This window comes from Loxodonta africana, chromosome 9, assembly GCF_030014295.1.
Source record: "Loxodonta africana isolate mLoxAfr1 chromosome 9, mLoxAfr1.hap2, whole genome shotgun sequence".
Taxonomy (NCBI): Eukaryota; Metazoa; Chordata; class Mammalia; order Proboscidea; family Elephantidae; genus Loxodonta; species Loxodonta africana.
Window position 1 is genome coordinate 26,398,050 of NC_087350.1, and position 17,371 is coordinate 26,415,420.

At 39.8% G+C, this 17,371-nt stretch overlaps 1 protein-coding gene across 1 annotated transcript in view; it reads right to left on the bottom strand.

Moving 5' to 3' along the window:
- The window catches only part of RASEF (RAS and EF-hand domain containing), a 98,980-nt gene that overhangs the window by 11,579 nt on the left and 70,030 nt on the right, over nucleotides 1-17,371 (bottom strand). Inside the window, exons 9-16 of the mRNA XM_064291194.1 lie at nucleotides 17,047-17,135; nucleotides 14,131-14,365; nucleotides 13,349-13,471; nucleotides 13,088-13,232; nucleotides 11,558-11,639; nucleotides 10,076-10,190; nucleotides 4,389-4,508; nucleotides 2,650-2,726 (exon numbers count right to left, since the gene is read on the bottom strand). Of these exons, the coding sequence (XP_064147264.1) occupies nucleotides 2,650-2,726; nucleotides 4,389-4,508; nucleotides 10,076-10,190; nucleotides 11,558-11,639; nucleotides 13,088-13,232; nucleotides 13,349-13,471; nucleotides 14,131-14,365; nucleotides 17,047-17,135 (986 nt within the window). The remainder of the gene's footprint in view (nucleotides 1-2,649; nucleotides 2,727-4,388; nucleotides 4,509-10,075; nucleotides 10,191-11,557; nucleotides 11,640-13,087; nucleotides 13,233-13,348; nucleotides 13,472-14,130; nucleotides 14,366-17,046; nucleotides 17,136-17,371) is intronic.

Here is a 17,371-nt window from a genome sequence, read left to right on the forward strand (position 1 = left end):
TTATATTTAACACTTCACTAATAAAATTAAGCTAACCAAAAAACTCAAACTCGCTGCTGTCTAGCTGATTGCAACTCATAGTGACCCCACAGAACAGCATAGAGCTGCCCTGTAGGGTTTCCAAGAAGTGGCTGGTGGATTCAAACTGTTGACCTTTTAATTAACAGCCTGACCTCTTAACCATTTCACCAGCAGGGCTGTAAAAACTAAGCTAGAGGCCTCAATTTAGGCCATAATGCAACAGAAATAATAACAACCCTTCATAAGTGATTCACAAAAAGCTTGCCTTTAATTGTTTAAAGCTTAAAAAAGGGAAACGACTACTTGTCTGTGTCACAGGTGAAGTGCCCGAGTTATCAAGATGCCTTTGCACACCAGCTGTGCTAAGTAAACACACACAGTCTGTGTCTAAGCTACACTGTAAACTGTGCCCACGCATGAGCTGACCCTGCCTGTCACACTGCAGCAGATGGGGAGACCGGCACCAGCAGCTCACGGCCTCCCCCACCCTTATGATACAATAAAGAGAATTGATTCTGCTCTCAGGTAGTGTCCAGGGCACTTTACAGGCACTTCACTTCGCTATGACCCTATACAATAATTCAGCATTAAAGACTATTATGTTATGTTGTTCAGTGGCGCTCAGGCGATTACACACAGAATCATAGAAAATGAGAATGAAAGGAGCTTAAAGGTAATTGTATTCGGCTCCCTTCTTCATTTTACAGATTAGGGATGCCTCAAGTAAGACAGGAGTCAGTGGTAGAACTCTCACCTGCCATGTAGGAGACCCAGGTTAGATTTCACCCACTGCACCTCACGTGCAGCCACCACCTGTCTGTCAGTGGAAGCTTGTGTATTGCTAGGAAGCAAACAGCCTTCAGGGGAGCTTCCAGACTAAGAAAGGCTAGGAAGAAAGGCCTGGAGATCACCTCCTGAAAACTAGTCCATGAAAACACTATGGATCACAAAGGTCTGATCTAAAAACCAACCATGAGGATGGCAGAGGACTGGGCAGAATTTCATTCCATTATATGTGGGGTCACCATGAATTGGGAACCAATTCGATGGCAGCTAATAACAACAACAAAAATAATGTCTAGCTGATGACCTCCTTGTGATCTCCTTCCTGATCTCTCTGAAGGGACAGCAACAATTATTCCAAGGCCCTAGTTCAATTATTCTATTAATAGAACTCTATTTTATTAATCACTACAAACCCCAGATCACTGATAGAAAAGTGGCATTTAAAAATACTGCAAAGCATTTTAATTCTCAGTGCATATTAGCAGAAGAGGCTGATTATCCTACTAAAGTTAAGATTCTTATAAAGTCTCACAAATAATTAGCAAAAGAATTACATGCCTAAAATGATGTTTTTGCTTTGTAATTAAAGATCATTGGCTTGGTTTTTGTTAATGTGTATTTGTGTGTGTGTGTGTGTGTGTGTGTGTGTGTGTATTTAATCCCGTTAGGTCAGTTAGGATCGACCTTTCAATTTCTGGCAGAAAACTGAGCAGAAGATATAAAGCTAACAGATGTTATCTTCTCAGAATACTCCAAGGAATTACCATACTCACATTTACAATCCAGGTTCCTTAATGATGCAATTTTCACCCTAATTTACATCCCAAAATGTTATGTATTATTAACAACATTGCTTTAGCTTAATAATTACCTAGGTAATAATTTGAAAAAGTGTTTCCAACTGGCATGATACACAATTTGCTTTGCTGTTTTTTTTTTTCCCCCTTTATTCCGGAAGATGTCATAATAGACAATTGTATTCATAATAGTCTCTTGTATTTGAAATCTGGTTCCTGGAAATGATTCCTACAAGTCAACTGTTAGCTTTGTGGTGACGTTTTGCAGAAATGTCAATGGCACCTCAGATGCACCTGCTTTGTTTGGCAGTAAAGGTATTCTGCCAATGTTCACAATGAGTAAGCAGCATTACACATTTTTATAAAATCTGTTTATTTGCTACTACTACCACTAAAGAGAGAAGCCCTGGTGATGCTTATCTTGCTAACCAAAAGGATGGCAGTTCAAGCCCACCAGACACTCTGCTGGAGAAAGACGTGGCAGTCTGCTTCTGTAAAGATCACAGCCTTGGAAATCTTAGGAAGCAGTTCTACTCTGTCCCACCACTTGGCTCTCATTTTGTCATAATGTGATGGGTTGCATGTTGCTATGATGCTGGAAGCTATGCCACTGGTTTTTTGAATACTATCAGGGTCACTCATGGTATACAGGTTTCAGTGGAGCTTCCAGACTAAGAAAGGCCTAGTGATCTACTTCCAAAGATTAGCCAATGTGGAGCACGACAGAATATTGCCTGATATGGCGCTGGAAAATGAGCCCCCTAGGTTGGAAGGCACTAGATAAAAGCCGTTAACAATGGACTCAAACATGCCAACAATCATGAAAACGGCTTTGACCCGGGCAATGTTCTGTTGTGTTGTACATGGGGTTGCCAGGAATCATAGCCAACTCGATGGCAGCTAACACCATCACTAACATTAATGAAAGGCAGTGTTTTTAAACGTATATTAAAACTGCATGTTATGGTCAAGAAATCTGACATATGTATCAACTAAATGAAAATTCAATCCAATGTCGTTTTCTAAATATAACGCAAAACTTTACCGAGCAAGGTGCAAAACAGCTTCCAGTATATTCGAACCATCTTTTGCACTTGTTTCACAGAATAATGCCCCATAGGTCTGTAGAAAAGAAATACACACAATTAAAGGCTTTAGTTGGGTTTCCTGTTATCTTTTCTTTTAAAATTAATAAAAGTATTTTCCTGTTGAGCATACTAAGTGTGACTAACAGCTGAGAAATTTGATTCAATTTCAATACTTAAAAGACAAAAACAATAAAAGCTCTTAGTCATTCCAGGAATAATTTCTAGCAGGAGGATTTTTATTTGGCATTAAAAGAAAAAAAAACACAAAACAAAAAATTTCATGTTTTAAGGTTCTTATTTCTAACATTCATATCTATGCTATCAAGCTGTTCTATCAAATAAGATACCCACCCAAGGATTAAATTTCCATCAAAAGTATGTGTCCTTTAGGCCAGCAGCTAACACACACCCACCTGCACACGATCATCTTTTCCTATCAGGATCTAGCAACCTCTAATGTTGCTAAAACTAATAGTTATTTCCCAATCAACCAATCAGCTGCCATTGAGTCAATGCCAACTCACGGCACCCACACATATGTCAGAGTAGAACTGTGCCCCATAGGGTTTTCAAAGGCCGATTTTTCAGTAGACCATCAAGACTTTCTTCCAAGGTGCCTCTGGGTGGACTCTAACCTCCAACCTTTTAGTTAGCAGCTGTGCCATTAACTGTTTGTACCATTCAAAAACTCCATTCGTTGTTGTTGTTCCAACTCATAGCAACTCCACGTACAACAGAACGAAACACTGTCCTGTTCTGCGCCACCCTTATAATCGTTATTTGAGCCCACTGTTACAGCCACTGCATCAATCTATCTCATCAAGGGTCTTCTTTTTTTTCACTGACCCTTACTTTACTAAGCATGATGTCCTTCTCCAGGGACTGGAGAAAAACTCCATATAGATAGATAAATAGATAGATGATAGATAGAGAGGTAGGCAGATAGAACAAAGTAGTCCTTTCATGGGGCTGACAACAGACAACAATGATACCAATAACAAATCAGACTGTTATTGTATTAACTTCTCATTTGATCCAAAGTACATCTGGATCCATGTACAGGTAAGACAACTCATAAAAAGGTCAGATAGCATTATAACATGATGATAATAATGGAAGAATAAACATTGCCCAGGATAAAATCTGGACAGTAATGAATATCACCCACTATACAAATGCATAACCAAAAATAATTTTAGGCTATTGCAACTAAGCACAAATCTTGGAGAAAAAGAAAGATGTCTCCCTAGTCCCGTCTACCCTGGTGAGACACTGCACCATCTCTGCATAGTAACCCTATGGCATTAAATCTTTCTTTTCAAAACAGGACACTCATTCATTTTTCTTTACTTGAATTCCAGGACTATAGGATTCCAGGAACTAGGCGAGAGTGAGGAGGAAGATGGTAATTTTGACTCCTCTTTGTCAATGATGTTTAATGGAGAAACAATGATCAAGTGATCATTTTACCTTTATAAAGGGTCTAATCTGTGGGGTAATTTCACTCATGAATGGGAGCAGGGTCATTGAGAGTTCTGCCTGTGTAAGAGGGACAGAAGCCCCATCAAACAGGATGGAGGTTTACTCTAAGGACATCTTAAGAAAAGGTAGACAATAATGAAAGGCACTGACTCCAAAGCCAGAGAACTCCTTAAGGTCTCTTCCAATTTGGACCCGCCCTTTTTTTTAACCTTACCATGGACAGCTTTTCTCCCATGTATCCTGGGACACATTTCTGGCCCTCTGCAGCAGCAGCGTCACGAAGATCAGCCTTGTTTCCTACCAACATGATAGGAATACTCTCAGGGGTTGCATCCTACCACAAAAAAAGAAAAGAAATGTGCATACATCAGCCATTGGACTTAAGATGACGACGTTAAGAACAATGGCAGCAGCGGCTATTGTTTTCCAAATGCATGTTGTGCCACATGCTGTATATAAATATCTTTAACTTCAAAATATCCCTAAAATAACTATATTTTTTTCCCATTTGCAAATAAGAAAGCCAAAATTCAGAAAGGTTAAATAGTTTAAGTGTCAGGGCTAGGGTCCAAACCTGGTTCTCCCTGACTCCATAGCCAAACCTGGTTCTCCCTGACTCCACAGCCTTTTACATAATTCAATGCTTCCTCCTTAGGCTAATGAGAAAGATAAAAGGCATCAGGATGAATCCTGTTCAGGGTAAAGGAAACATGTGTCTTCTAATTTCCTATTTCCAGCACACTGAACACTACAAAAAAAAAAAAAACCCATTGCTGTTGAGTGGATTCCAACTCATAGCGACCCTATAGGAGAGAGTGGAATTGCCCCACAGGGTTTCCAAGGAGTGTCTGATGGATTCAAACTGCCGACCTTTTGGTTAGCAGCCGTAGCTCTTAACCACTACACCACCAGGGTTTCCAGAATACTACAAGCCAATACAAGCTCAAGACATGTCACCACAGAATTATATTTGGCTGTGGGGCTCACATCATTTTCTACTGCTTTCACTTCAGACAACGGTGATTACGAGGTGACTTCATTATCCCAGGTATAAAACATAGTAATTCTGTAAATATATCAGGACGAAAACAGGGTTTGAAAGCTCCAAGCACACTGCTATCTGGTTTACAACAAAAGAAAAACGGGAAGGTCTTAAAGCCCAACGTTTTTTCTTATGGAGAGTCAATTACCAATCATTCAAAGAAATAATTTCCAAGGATGAAGCTCCCAAATCTGCATATGCAATCATTTACACTTTCCCAGCACCCCTGTGTAAGATGTGAGGCAGATCTCAATGTGAAACCCTGCCCCTCCCACCACTGGTCCACCCACTGGCTGTGTCTCTTCACATTTCTGCCTCAATTTCCCTATCTGTAAAATGAAAGGGTTAACAAGGGCATATTCCTTATTAGCGTCATCAAGACATGACCAGAATAAAAGAAGATAACCTGACTAGCACAGAAAACCAGGCTTCCATTTCTAGACAAGAGAAGTAGTGTCCCTGACAAAGATATCTGGAAATTACTCTTCGTGGTGTCTAAAGACATCAGGTGTTCGTTCAGTAAGGTCCTACATGGGGCTGAGAAATTGGCCTTAAAAGTAATGAAATTATATTGGACCTGGGGTTGCTATGAGTCGGAATCAATTTGCAACAGGTTTGGTTTTAGTTCTCTTCAAACAATTTTCCTTTGACAGAGGGCACCAAAACAAACCCAAACCAAACCAGTTGCCATCAAGTCCATTCCAACTTGCGGGTGACCCCATGTGTTTCGGAATAGAATAGCGCTTCATAGGGTTTTCAATGGCTGTGACCTTTCGGAAACAGATCATCAGGTCTTTTTTCCCAGGCACCTCTGGGTTGGACTAGAACCACCAATCTTTTGGTTAGGAGTAGAGCGCTTAACCACTTGCACCACCCAGGGACTCATGAAGGAGGGCACCAGAAGGTAGTAAAAGGAAAAGAGAGAAGAGAATGAAAGGCCTTCCCCCAAACTAGAAAATGACTCCCCACCACCCCCCTCGCCTGCAAAGGGTTCCGCCCATTAATGTGCTAAGTGTGTACTTTGGTGATCTCAGGGTTAAAGGGGGCACCAATAGGAAACCATTCATCAAACATCCACTTGAGGAGGTCAAGGGTAGGAAAGACTGAATGACTGGCACCTCCTTCAAGTCTTGACTTCAATGTCACCTTCTCTCAGTGAGGCTTTGTTGACTGTGCTATTTACATTTGCAGCCCACTCCCACCATCGTGAGCCTACTCACTTGGCTCTCTCTCTCCTCACAACATTTATCACTTTTTTTTTTAGCCTACTAGTCGGAATCGACTTGACAGCACTGGGTTTTTGAGTTTGTATCATACTACTAATTTTCTTCATGTTTGTTGTCTGTCTCCCCCTAGTGCAACACAAGCTCCATAAGCATCAGGCTCTGTTTTATTAAGGGATCTATGCCAAGCATCTAGAACAGTACATGCATATAACAGGTACTCAGAAAATATTTCTGCATGTGTAAAAGTTGAGAAGAATCTCACATCTCAAGTTTCTCCATTCAGCCTTTACCCAAATATTTGATCAGTAAGTTATTCATGACAGCTCAACAAATGGCCACAACAGCAGATATCTATAATTTTATTAAAGATGTTGTAACCGCCTGCCCTATGCCAATGATCACACCACTAATTAGTACTCACTTGTATTGGGGTCATAAAAATTGCCCCTATAGATTTTCCTCAAATAAGTAAGGCTGAGCCATGGGGATGGTTCACTAGGTTCATTATTTTTCTAATGGGAAAGTCAAGTATCAACCAAACCAAACCCATTGCTGTCGAGTTGATTCTGACTCATAGCGACCCTATAAGACAGAGTAGAACTACTCCATGGGGTTTCCAAGAAGCGCCTGGTGGATTCGAACTGCTGATCTTTTGGTTAGCAGTCGTAGCTCTCAACCACTACACCACCAGGGTTTCTGTCAAATATCAAGTGGTATCCAATTTTTCCCTCCATGACAAATTCAAGCATCCTTCCTTTTCAGACTCTATGAAATGATACCAACAGCTGATAAGATTACTTACTGCGTGCAGATGTTTAGCAATTTTGGATGGCTGGTCACTCTATGTAAGGGCTGTTTCAACACTGTAGCTGACTGCCTTTTCTGCCTCTTTTTTTTGAGCAATCAGACCATAATTCAAAGACTTAAAATGAAGACTAAGTCCAAAATGTTTAACAATAAAAAGAGCTTAGCCATAGATTATTCTCTGGACCCACTGCTCTATCCCAGGAGGAGTGTCACTGATTCCCTTGGGTAGATGTCTCTCTCCATGCACTAACTGGACACTGTAATTCCTTCCCTGACATTAGAGCTGCTTTAATAATCTGCTGCTCAGCCTGGAGCTTTATAAAAGGAGCTACTGGTACTGAATCAGCAAGTCCAATTCTAGCCCCAGCTCTACCCCTGACCAGTAAATAACTATAATCAAGTATCATATACTTTGTATACCTCAGGCTTCTCATAAAAACAAATGAGACTAACAATGCATTTCTTACTTCTTTTGCAAGGATGGATATCATAAAAGGAAAATTTTGTGAAATAAAAGTGTCATAAAACTTTAAACACACTTTGTGTTTATAATAATTTTAAGCCATGATGCTTCCGTAGAACAAAATGCATATTTATTTGTCATTTTCTATGTCTTATTGCCAATTGCAATCAGTCATGTCTCACATTACTTTTTTAGTTAGAAAGAGATTATTGATTCTACTTTTTAAGGGGTATGAAATAGGCCCAATGGCAGAATCCAGAGGCTTACTTGAGATCAAACAGCAATCAGTTCTCTGTTTAGTCACTACAGTACTTTAATGCCTATTAAAAATTAAAGATGTCACAGTCACTTGAAAAATTATATTAGCCAGTAGTTTTTTTTTTTAAAGAGAGAATGCTGCACCATAGTTTGAAATTTAGTATTATGTTGATTAATAACTTTTTGAAGCACACTAAATGTAGTCAAAATCATTTCCCACTTATAAAAAACCATTCACAAAAATGGCTACTATCAAAAAAAGTAAAATAGCAAGCGTTGGAAAAAATGTGGAGAAATTGGAACCTTCACCCATTGCTGGTGGGAATGTAAAATGGTGCAGCTGCTGTGGAAAACAGCCTGCTGGTTCCTCAAAAAGTTAAACATTGAATCATCATACGACCTAGCAACTCCACTCCTAGGTATATACGAAAAAGACTGGAAACAGGGACTTAAACAGATTCTTGTACATCAGTTTTTATAGCAACATTATCCACAGTAGCCAAAAGGTAGAAACAACCCAAATGTCCACCAACAGAAGAATGGGTAAACGAAAGGTACTATATACATACCATGGAATATTATTCACCTACAGGAAAGGAATGAAGTTCTAATACATGCCACAATGTGGATAAAACTTGAAAACGTATACTATGAAATAAGCCATGTACATAAAGGACAAATATTGGTATATATGAAGTACCTAGAATAGACTAATTCATAGACACGGAAATTAGAATAGTTACCAGGAGCTGGTGGAAACAAGGAATAGGTAGTTATTGTTTACTGGGTTTCTGTTTGGGGTTGTCTTAGTTATCCAGTGCTGCTGTAACAGAAATACCACAAGTGGATGGCTTTAACCAAGAGAAATTTATTTCCTCACAGTAAAGTAGGCTAGGAGTCCAAATTCAGGGTGTCAGCTTCAGGAGGAGGCTTTCTCTCTTTGTCAGATCTGGAGGAAGGACCTTCTCTTCAATCCTCCCCTAGACTAGGAGCTTCTCTGCTCAGGAACTCCAGGTCCAAAGGATGCGCTTTGCTCCCGGCACTGCTTTCTTGATGGTATGAGGTCCCCCTGTCTCTCTGCTTGCTTCTCTCTTTTATATCCCAAAAGAAACTGGTTCAAGACACACTCCAATCCCATTGATTGAGTCCTGCCTCATCAATACAATGGCTGCCCATCCTCCCTCATTACCATCGTACAGGCAGGATTTACAACATGTAGGAAAACCACTTCAGATGACAAAATGGTGGGTAATCACACAACACTGGGAATCATGGCCCAGCCAAACTGATACACACATTTTGGGGGGACACAATTCAATCCATGCCAGAGGTGACAGAAAAGTTCTGGAAATAGTGGTGATAGTTACACAACATTGTTGAGTGTACTTAGTGCCACAGATTTGTACACTTATAAATGGTTAAAATGTTAGGTTTTATGTTATGTATATTTTACTACAATAAAAAAAATTATTTCCTATGGAAATAAAGGATATGATAACTTTAATGAAAGGCACCATCTCATAGAAACAAAACAAAGCACAGATGTTACCACACATGTTTAAAATACCAATCAGTATTTCAGTGGTACTCGGGGATGTCTACAGATCCTAAATTATGACCAGAGGAACGCCGAGAACTAGCTCCTACAGACTTTAGACCTCAGCACATGCTTGTAACTGGGTAGCATTTCACCTTACTTCTACATGCATGGAAGCTTCTATACAAATCCAACTACGGAACCACAAGGCTACACACCCAACTGTGCCGTTCCTTGATTGTGAGAGCTACTTCTGTTTTAGATCACCTGCGTTTTTACTTGCTTCCAATGGGCTTCTGATCGTATCTGTAAGAAAACTGAGAAGTTTTATTTCAGAAGCTCCCTTTAGTAGTGTCCTTGGCTTCATGGGACCTACACAGCTCCTGAGGAAGAGACCAAGGCTGCCAAGTGCCATTGGAAATGCTGCCTCTCACATCCAGGTCTTCCTGATAGCTGGGACCAATGGCTTCTAATCAAGTTCACTGAGACGAAGAAGAGCTGCAACACTTTTGAAGATGGCCTACAATTCCCCTGTGTAATTTTCTGTTTCTCTGTTTTGACTTCTTACCTCAATCATATCCACCCATTCTCGCACGTTGAGAAAGCTTTTCTCACATGTAACATCATATAGCAGCAAAACACCATCTGCCCTTCTGAAGTAAGACTTGGCAATACTTCTGAATCTGGAAAAGAGAAAAGCAAATAATAAGTAATTTTTCTAATCAGTCAGTTTGGTGCTGCCTTGTTTTTGTCTCTTTTATGCTCACTTTTTTCTCATCTTCTAAAAGTTAAATCCCATTTGAGAAAATACAATAGCAACATATTACTATGTAATAGCATCTCCAAGGCCCCAGCAGGCCCAGTGGAAGTTAACAGGATGAGTTTTGGGCTACTGATGTAGAAAAGCCAATCATTTTCTCCACCACACAATCCCAAGAATGTCTTGAAACTCCAACCTTAGCAATAAGGTACTGGAACCCATGGGTGGGACACAGAGGTGGCTGAAAGGAGACGCACATTCTAGAAAAATTATTTTGGAGGGGTATGGAAGGGAGGAAGGAGTCCCTCGGTGGTGCAAACAGTTAAGCACTCGATTACTAGCCAAAAGGTTGGTGGCTCAAACCCATCCAGAGACATCTTGGAGGAGAAGCCTGGTGATCTCTTTCCGAAAGGTCATAGCCTTGAAAACCCTACAGAACATGGGGTCGCCACGAGTCAGAACCAACTTGACAGCAACGAACAACAACATAGTAGGTAAGGAGTATTAAGGGTAGATAGAAGAAAAACGACTATTTGTTGGACACCAACATGCGCTAGAAACTTTACGTACATGGCGGATGGGTGGGTTTCATGGGGAAAGAGCATGTCTCAACATATACGTCCTAACTCTAAAACCAAGTACAATATTTTATAAGTACTTTTAAACAAGGTCATTTTAACCACAGCCATTTTTAAAATGTGGAAACTCCCAGGATATGGAAAATATAAACTCCATGGGGATGGCTATTTCTGTTTGTTTACAGATAAATCTTAGCATTCTGAATGGTACAGAGACTGGCACCCAATACATATTTGTAGAACAACTGAATGGATTCTGTTCCCAAAGAGTTAGACAAGATTAAAACCTATGCTTAATGCTTCCGGTCATTGGTCATGAACGCAAAATAAGGTACTCCCATGAGATGTCAGTCTGCTAAGTAGCTCGTGCTTCGAACCATGAGTCAAGGGGAGCTGACAAGTCTCCTTCTCCTGTTTTTCCACTGCCAAATGGCTTCTTACAACATCACTGCATTCAAGAGTGTTGAGTCACCTAAATTCTCTAGTTAGGAATGGGCACTCACTTTTTCCCAAGAAAATACCAGCTCAACGAAAGCTTAAAAGGTCTTTCCTCTTACCACAACTGATACATAAATGAAGAAAGAAATCCTGGGATGTAGAAAATTTCAAGTGTTCTTGAAATTTTAACAGGAACGTAAAAAACACCAAACGTCCTACAAGCCTTGTCTACACAACCCTAAGCAGAGCCCCAGACATGATGAAGAGCACTTGCCTCTCCTGACCAGCTGTGTCCCAGAGCTGCAGGATAGTTCGCTCTCCGTCTACGACAAGAGTTTTCATTTGAAAGTCAACTCCTGAAAAGGAATACAAGAATGGAAAACAGGACATGAACCATCCCATTGGTTTTTACTTTCAAACCCTCTTTAGATGTGACAAAAGCCAATTACCTAAAGCTCAGTGAGGGGGAGAAGAATGAGCACTACCTTCAAGGAGAGTGACATTCACAGACTAATTACACGTCAGACCACACATGTGAGCAGGTACACCATCTGCAGGCTGGCTGACGTGGGTGAGGATTTAATCCACAAAGGGAAAATCTATGTTCTACACGCCCAGCTAACTAGCTGTGCATGTGCGTGTGTGTGTGTGTGTGCATGCATGTGTAGATGTTGAGTACCTGGGTGGTACAAATAGTTAACTTGCTCAGCTGCTGAGAAGTTGGAGGTTCAAGTCCCCCCAAGAGGTAACTTGAAAGAAAGGCCTGGTGATTTACTTCTGAAAAACCAGCAATAGAAAGCCCTATGGAGCACAGTCATACTTTGACATACACGGGGTCAGCATGAGTTGGAACTGACTCAATGGCAACTGGTATACGTGTCTGTGTAAGTATACGTGTACGTGTATGTATATGCATATGTGTTATGCTCTTTTAACAACTGAACCAAATTTAAATGAATGTTTGGCTGCATTATCTTGAAGAGTGTATCAGAAAACCATAAATTTACAAAGAAGCCCATTGTGAAGAGTGTAATCAATGTGTTCTAGCATTCCTGGTTATCAGAATAGGAACTCTTCAGATGAAAAAGAAAAATAAATGATAATTTGCATATTTTCAACTCATTTTACTGATTGTTATGCAAACTGGATGGAACAAACCAGGACATTGCATCTTTCCTTGTTCTGAGAGGTATTACTCACGTATTCTGTTGTGAAGGAGGGCAGGGGAGCATACAGTTGGCTGATTTTGACCCTAATGACAAACTGCTCCCTGTATCTGTCCCTTGATCAATATCAAATGATACTTTATCAGAAAGGCTTTCCCTGACCTGACCGCCCTGTGTAAAACTACCTCGCCTCGAGCCTCATTTTTTTGCTTGTTGGTTTTTGTACATTTCCCTGCATTGCTAAGTTCCTGGAGGGTGGGATTTTGCTTGCTTTGTTTCTTAGTGCCTTTAACAGTACCTGCCTCATGGGAGGAACTCAGAAAATATTTGCTGAATAAATCAATCTATCCCCTCAGGCTCTAAATGCGGTTTGGTTGATATGACTGGCTAAGTGGGTAGCTCTGTCCTCTGTCCGTCTTCCTTACCTGAAGTTGGCCAAAGTGGAGGAGGTCCATTCTATAGATAAGGATATATATACATACATGTGGACACGTGTACACATGTGCATACATATGTACATACATGCAGAGAGACAGAGAGATAACTGTTGTAGGTCTGAGTATGTAATCCCTGAAGAAAAATAAAAGGAAACAGAACAAAAGCCATTTTCCCATTATCAACTGAAATACAGACCATACCCAGGGTGGCACTTGTGTTTCCCCGAAATTCGTTCTTGCAAAGTCTCATGAGGAAACTAGACTTCCCCACTGCGGCATCCCCCGCAAGCACAATCTTGTAAGCCTTCTGCGAGCAAGACTTAGGGCTGTCATCTGCTGTGTCTGTCTAGGGGGAAAAATCACAGCGGGTGATAAAGACAGGGCTAGGCTTCTCCCTAGTAAGTAACACGGCAGAGAAAATTAACACAATTCGTGAATAAGAGTGCCTCAGAAACTATCTACCTGGGGAGAAAGTGCTGAAATCGGCTTTCTTGAAGAAGTTACAAAGTTGCCTTCACTCACAGACCCTTGAGGTTTCCAGTCTAAGACTGAACCATACGTCTCTTCATCCCTTATCTCGGGAACCTATTAAAAAAAAAAAAATTAACAGTTAAAAACCAAAGTATCTCACTACACACGTATCAAAATCAAAAACACCAAACCTGTTGCCATCAAGTCAATTCTGGCTCATGGTGACCCCATGTGTTGCAGAGTAGAACTGCTCCCAGGGTTTTCATGGCTGTTTGTCTTGGGACCACATCCATCATGAATTAAAAAGAAGCAAAAATATATAGCTCAATCTATAGTTGACACTGCTATGGAACAGTTGTTATAAATGACAGTCTATGAGAATTTCTCCTTAACTTGGTGTAGAAAAGAACATTCCACTGGTTATTTTTCATCTTTTATAACATTTAAAATGGATTCCATGACAGATAAAAGTCAGAGAAATAAGCAAACTAAAAGCCTCTAATCTGTTGCCTTCGAGCTGATTCTATCTGACTCAATACCGACCCTATAGGACAGAGTAGAACTGCTCCAGAGGGTTTCCAAGGATGTAATCTTACAGAAGCAGACTGCTGCGTCTTTTTCCCACAGAGAGGAAGCTGGGTTCAAACCATCAACCTTTCAGTTAGCAGCCAAGAACTTAACTACTGCATCACCAGGGCTCCTCAAAAGTCAGATAGGGTGGTAGAATTTAATCAAAGATGAGACCTAGGAAAGCAGTGATTTCTGGGGCTTACGTCTGTATCTGAAGCATCACCCCCAAAGTTCTCCTGTGCGCACTGTGACCTCTGAAAGCCCCTCTGCTGCTTATATTCCACTTCAGAGTCATACTCGTTGGAATCTCTCAGGGTGGACAAGCCGCTGTCAAAGCAGCTCTCAGACAGGCTGTCGACTTCACAATTCATCCTCTGCATAGGGTCACAGAGGGCCAGAGAGTCACAGTCCTCATCCACATAGGACGAGCGGGACGACCTGGAAATAAAGGGGAAGCTGCTTAACCTGAAGGCTGACATGCTGAGAAATGCACAGTAAGACAGCGATGGAATCAACACCTACATTCTCACTTTTGCCAAGAGTCACAATGTATTCCATGATTAGTCATCAGGGGAAATGAAATGTTCAAAGTGTTATCAGTCCATTCTATGCAACAATCGATTCAGATAAAGACACTCAAATCAAACATTAAACAAGCAACACTATCTTTAATTATCTTTTTGATTTCTTGATACAAAAAGAATTAGATGTTAAAGCAATCTCAAGTTGCATTAATGAAGATACAAGTAGAACAAAGGAACTCTTGTACTCCAGTATGGTCCAGCCATAATCAAAGAGTGTATGTATTTCTGGATAACATCTCTACTTAAAAGAGATTCTGAAACACCGATGGGAGAAACAACTATGATGACGTGAGACTCGGAACCCTCCCATGTGAGGAATGGTTTCAATGCTTTCTCTCTTCAACACCTGAAGAGCTGACACATGAAGAAAAATAATACATTGTCTTGGTTACACAAGACAAAATAAGGGCCAACTGACAAACTCCTCTGGGAGTCAAGTTCTTCATAAGCATGGTGAAAAATGGAAGGCATCTAGAAACGTACGATACAGAAACAGTTTGATATATGACATGAGTTTTCTGCCAGTAATGCTTTGACATATCATCTGGAAAGAGTCCTATAAGGAAATGTTACATAGGGAGATGTCTTAGGTAAAGGCTAGAAACCCTGACTTTCCTGGGTCTTTCCATTTATGAAACTCTAAGATTTTACAAATGAGGGAGAAATTAACATCAAACAAAAACACTAAAAGAAACTGTGTGTGTATTTCCCTCACTACTTAGTTTTGTGCTTCCATTTGATTTTCATTATACCCTAAGCCTATACTGAAATGACAACGGCTGTGACTTACTGAGCACCTGGATATCATTCTAGGGACTCTGCAAACCTGGTCTCCTTGGAAAGGAAGATCGGGCAGTGTACAGAGTCTCCAGATATGAGAAGTGATAAGAAATGGACATGCTTACAACTGAAAGGATGATCTCAATGTAAATAAGGATAAGCCATGAAAATCTCAGAAATCAAAAATGTTTTTGTGCAAGCGTTTAAAACTATTTGCAAGGGAGATTTAACCACTTAAACACCTTCTGGAAATATGCTGCTCAACTATAAAGTCATGATCCTAAGGTAGGAAGCTTCATACCATAATTCAATCCAGCTACCTGTGTGTGCATGTGTTTGTGTGTGTGTGTGTATGTATTATTTTTGTTGTTGTTGTTGATTAAACATTTGTGAAACTCTTCTATAACTCATTTCAGGTCAATCTGCAAGGAACATAAAGAAACCATTCTCACTACAATATGGTCCAAACTACTTCAGCTCCATGTTGTCAGTAGTGGTTAGGACTTTTTTTTTTAACCTACTTAGATTTTTTTATAGGGAGGAAAAAGAAGTGGAATACACGCCCTAAGAACATTTTTCATTACAGTTCAATATGTAAAAATATAAAACAAGTTATATTTTTGTTAGTGCTCTTACAAAAAACACAAAAGCAAAATAAATTTACCAGTTAACATCAAATAAAGCCACAAAAGATACAAAATTAAACACACAACACGCTTTTATTAAGTTTTTAGATTTGCATTAAATAAAAAAAGAAAAAAGTTTAACTTTGGATATCAAACGAATGACCCTCCCGGAAAGGATCATCAGTCCAGGCCACACACTTTGACATACCCCCAAATTAACCTTTTAACTAGCAACACTATACATATATGTACATATACATACTTATACAATGCAATCTTTAGGGTTTTATTACTAAGTTCCAAGTAATAATAGTGCCAATATTTCACTTCACTTGATTAAAAACAGAGCTAAATGCTCCCTTTCTGGTCAGCTTCAGGCACTCCTTTAATACAATACCTCATAAACATCTACCAGCGATACTTCTGTTTTGAAAGTTTTTTTTTCTCCAACATAGTTTTCATCATATTATGCTAAGCTATTAAACACTTACAGATGACGCTAGATAGTCTCAACCTGTATACCACAGTAATTAATTAAACATAGTATTCTACCTGAATACATCATTTTTTTTTCTTTTCCCCCAATACCTGTGATTACACAGAGTCCCCGGGTGGCACAAATGGTTAAGTGCTTGGCTACTAACTGAAAAGTTGGCAGTTTGAATTTACCCAGAGGACTGCAGAAGAAAGGCCTGGCAATTTACTTCTCCAAGATCATAGCCGCTGAAAACCCTAGAAGCGCAGTTCTACTCTGACACACATGGAGTCACCATGAGTTGGAATTGACTCAATGACAACTGGTTTGGTTTTGAGGTTTTTTTTGGTGATTTCACTAGTTTCCCTGAAACACCTCTTACTGAGCCCATTTCTAAGAAATGATTAGAGATGAGGTAAGGGTGAGCATAATAAAACCAAGTCATGACAACATCTTAAGGAAAAACCTTTGCCCTCTCTAAAACATTCTTACTTTTGATATTTACATTTCATGCTTCAGAATTTTAAGTAAGATAACAGAAAATAGAAAGAAATTGGGGCCCAAACTACATTTTGATCTCATCTCTAAGAAGATTTATTTTCCTTTTATATTGGATTCAGAATTCAAACAAAAAGAAGGTAAGTGTTAACATACCTGTCATAGCCCAGGGGTTGAGGACAATGGCCATTAAGTTTGGGACTGCTTCTAGAAATTGTATTCCCTGGAGAGATGTTACTTACGCGCTGTAATATATAAATAATCTTGTTATTCCATGTAACATTTTCCAAATATTGTTTTAACTGCAGCACACTATTTAACTTCTTCAAACATAACTAAAAACTTGGTATCCCATATGAGCAAATGTGAGCATGGAAATCAAGGAAAAAGGTGCAATGAGATAACTAAACATAAGCATTCTCTCTTCATTGTATCTTAAGTTCAAACCCTCCTGCATATTACATAAAGGAGAACTCTTGTT